General features: G+C 38.2%; 1 protein-coding gene across 1 annotated transcript in view; it reads left to right on the top strand.

Annotated features, from left to right (window-relative positions):
• Positions 1-3127, top strand: part of LOC109483321 (MAM and LDL-receptor class A domain-containing protein 2-like) — a 43703-nt gene that overhangs the window by 33602 nt on the left and 6974 nt on the right. The window contains exons 49-54 of the mRNA XM_019786310.1: positions 200-349; positions 504-760; positions 1026-1107; positions 1371-1478; positions 2202-2354; positions 2590-2846. Coding sequence (XP_019641869.1) covers positions 200-349; positions 504-760; positions 1026-1107; positions 1371-1478; positions 2202-2354; positions 2590-2846 — 1007 coding nt within the window. The remainder of the gene's footprint in view (positions 1-199; positions 350-503; positions 761-1025; positions 1108-1370; positions 1479-2201; positions 2355-2589; positions 2847-3127) is intronic.

Raw genomic sequence — 3127 nt, 5'->3', positions numbered from 1 at the left:
TATTAGGTGGCAATCGCCTGTTAAACAAACCTGTATCTACGTGGTTAGCATTAGTACTTGCAAATGATATATATATATATCATTTGCAAGTATATATATCTTTGATAGTGTTCAGTGGCAATATGCAATATTTTTAATGAACTCAGTCTGTTCATTAAAAACATGTATCTAATAATTGTTTGCTTTAATTCCTTTTAAGGTCGTAACGAAAGTGACTGGAATTGTCACTTTGGTACAGATCAGTGCAACTCCATTACAAGTGGTACAGGTTCATTTCAATGGAGACGAAACTCTTATAGTACTCCATTATCATCAACAGGACCGTCAGCAGACCATACGAATGGATATGGTACGTCAACGTCCATATTTCTATCGTCTTGGAGTGTCAGGTATTCTGTGTATTAGGATTTTTTAATAGCAGAAACAGAGAGGAAACGCATCTTGGTGACACTCGACGGTTTTAACTCGGGGTGTCTTGTGACATGTCTCTTGTTTGTCCGTAGGGTACTATATGTACACGTATGCTGGATTTGGTTTTCCCAATTCAACTGCCAGTTTGAAGTTGCCTATCATTCGTTTCGACGGTCAGCACTGCCTGCGGTGGTTCTACCACATGTATGGATCTGACATGGGGACACTGAACGTCTATGTCTCCCAACCTCAGTATTCTGATATGTTAGTATGGACAAGGTCTGGAAACCAAGGAAATATTTGGTGGCCAGCGTCTACGTCTGTTTTCATCAATGCAAGTTTATTTCAGGTGGGTTATGATTCATACGGTGGTTATGATGACAACTATTTGCAACTTTTGCAATTCAGCCTTTGTAGACTTTTTCAGCGTAGACTTTTTTTACGTAATTTTTACATTTAGAAAAAATATATATGTCTTTTAGAAAAATAAACAGGTGACTAATTATCTGAAATAAGAATGTGTACTTAAATACTTTTGATACTTTTGTCACAATTCATGTATAGAAATAACTATTAATACTTTATTCATGAAATGCAAACGTATCAATGTACAGGTTCGGTTTGAAGGTATCAGAGGATCTGGCTACACCAGTGACATGGCAATCGATGACATTGATATAACATCTGGTCCCTGCAGTAAGAATTATCGTCTTATTTCTGGCACTTGTTTAAATATTTTGCAACAACATTTGCAACATATCTTATCAATAAGCATGCAACGAAATTTTTCCTGCCGTGCTTTTTATCCTGTATAGGATTTTTGTGAACAACAACAACAGTTGGTCCAGCTATCTGGATTAGTCAGGCGAGGTAGTTTTATTCTTTATGTTATGACTGGCTGTCATGATACTTTTATACAAGTTGATACCTAATATAAATGGTTTTGATTATCACTGCAGTTTGTCAACCTGACCAGTTCCGGTGTAATGATTCACAGTGTGTACCTCTGTCAGCAAAGTGTAACGTCCATGTTGATTGTCCGGATGGGAGTGATGAAGAAAACTGCAGTAAGTATACGCACTCCTAATGACCGATTTTCTTTGTTGACTCTGTGAAGATGTGAGGGTAACCTACAACTGCTGTAATACTTTAGAACTGCATTAATTATGTGTTCTCCCATATTTTGATGGGTTTGAATTTTGTAGGTAAGGTTTGTTATTAAAGGTTATTAAAGCAATATAAAGCTATTGATGCATTTGGTGTTTACGCCTTGGGGTGTTTATGCCAACTAAGATACATAAATACACCGTCCGACTACATATATACATATGCCCAACAAAGATTAACTTCTCGTTGGTCACCCTGCTTGTGTTAAGTTGTTCACATTCTGTCATTCTTTTGTGGGGTCGAGTGGCGCAACGGCAGAGCACTCGACTCGGAACCAAGATTCGATCTTGTGCCCTTTACTTACACGATTTCCGTCACTTAACTCAAGTGAAAATGACTATTGTTTGTCCTTTATTTTGTTTCTATGTGTGGGACCAAACACCAGCAACAGCTGCCTGTGTTCCACGTGTATTGCACTGTTGCAATTTCAACAAAATAAATCAAATCAAATCAATCAAATCAGAACGTTAGATTTTCCTTTTTATTAGTCTGTTTCTTCATTCAAGCATGGCGTGAACCACAGTTGCACAACTTGAGTCAGTCGCTTTGCGTTATCTACAATTATGGACCGTAAATGATGAAAATTGCGTAGAAAATTCTTGATGAGTTTTATTTTTCATTAGCTTATCCGTTTGAGGGGGGTTTGAGATGTAACTTTCAAGACGATCATTGTAACTTGACGAGAACTGCTACCGGGAGCTTTCGGTGGATTCGACAATCTGGTGGCACCCCATCATCTTCAACAGGACCATTCGTGGATCACACAAATGGATTGGGTAAGTTAGCCGTTTTATTGGCAATTGTCATTGGCAGTTGGTTCAAAACGTTCAGATATATCATCCTATCGTTTGCAATCATTTTATCAATGAAAGTGTCAAAATAGAAACGTGATTGTTTTGTAGTGTTTATGATGTTTAATATAGCATTGCAACATTTAGCTATTCTAAATATCAGCTAGGAACGATATATAGGTAACTCAAGGTTTCATCTGTTGACCTATTTAATCTGCAGGGTTTTATATGTACACGGAAGCTAGTAGTGGTTTTACTGGTGCGACGGCCAGTCTGACGTCGCCCTACATTCGCTCTGCCGGTCAGCACTGCCTGCGGTGGTTCTACCACATGTATGGGGCGACCATGGGGACACTGAACGTCTCTGTCTCTCAACCTCTGTATCCGGACATGTTATTGTGGACAAGATCCGGAGACCAAGGAAACCTGTGGTTACCGGCCTCAACATCTATTTCGATCAATGCTGCTGTATTTCAGGTCAGTGACATGGTGTATTGTGGTGTTAAAGACAAAGATAACAAAGACCTTAGAAAACTGGCAATTCTATCCATTTCAATGTTTTGCGAACATTGTTTGACATGACTATGGTTTATTTGAGTATACATATGTGTGTGATATAGATATGTATGGTAATTATATTCTTTACTGATTGTTACAATGTAATCAATATGTTTGAATATTTTCGTAATACAACTGTATGTAAAGCGTTACGTGTTCCTGCACACACACACACACACACACACACACACACACACACA

Source organism: Branchiostoma belcheri, unplaced genomic scaffold (genome assembly GCF_001625305.1).
Source record: "Branchiostoma belcheri isolate BF01 breed outbred unplaced genomic scaffold, Haploidv18h27 scaffold64, whole genome shotgun sequence".
Classification (NCBI taxonomy): domain Eukaryota; kingdom Metazoa; phylum Chordata; class Leptocardii; order Amphioxiformes; family Branchiostomatidae; genus Branchiostoma; species Branchiostoma belcheri.
This window is presented reverse-complemented; position numbering and strand designations above follow the sequence as displayed.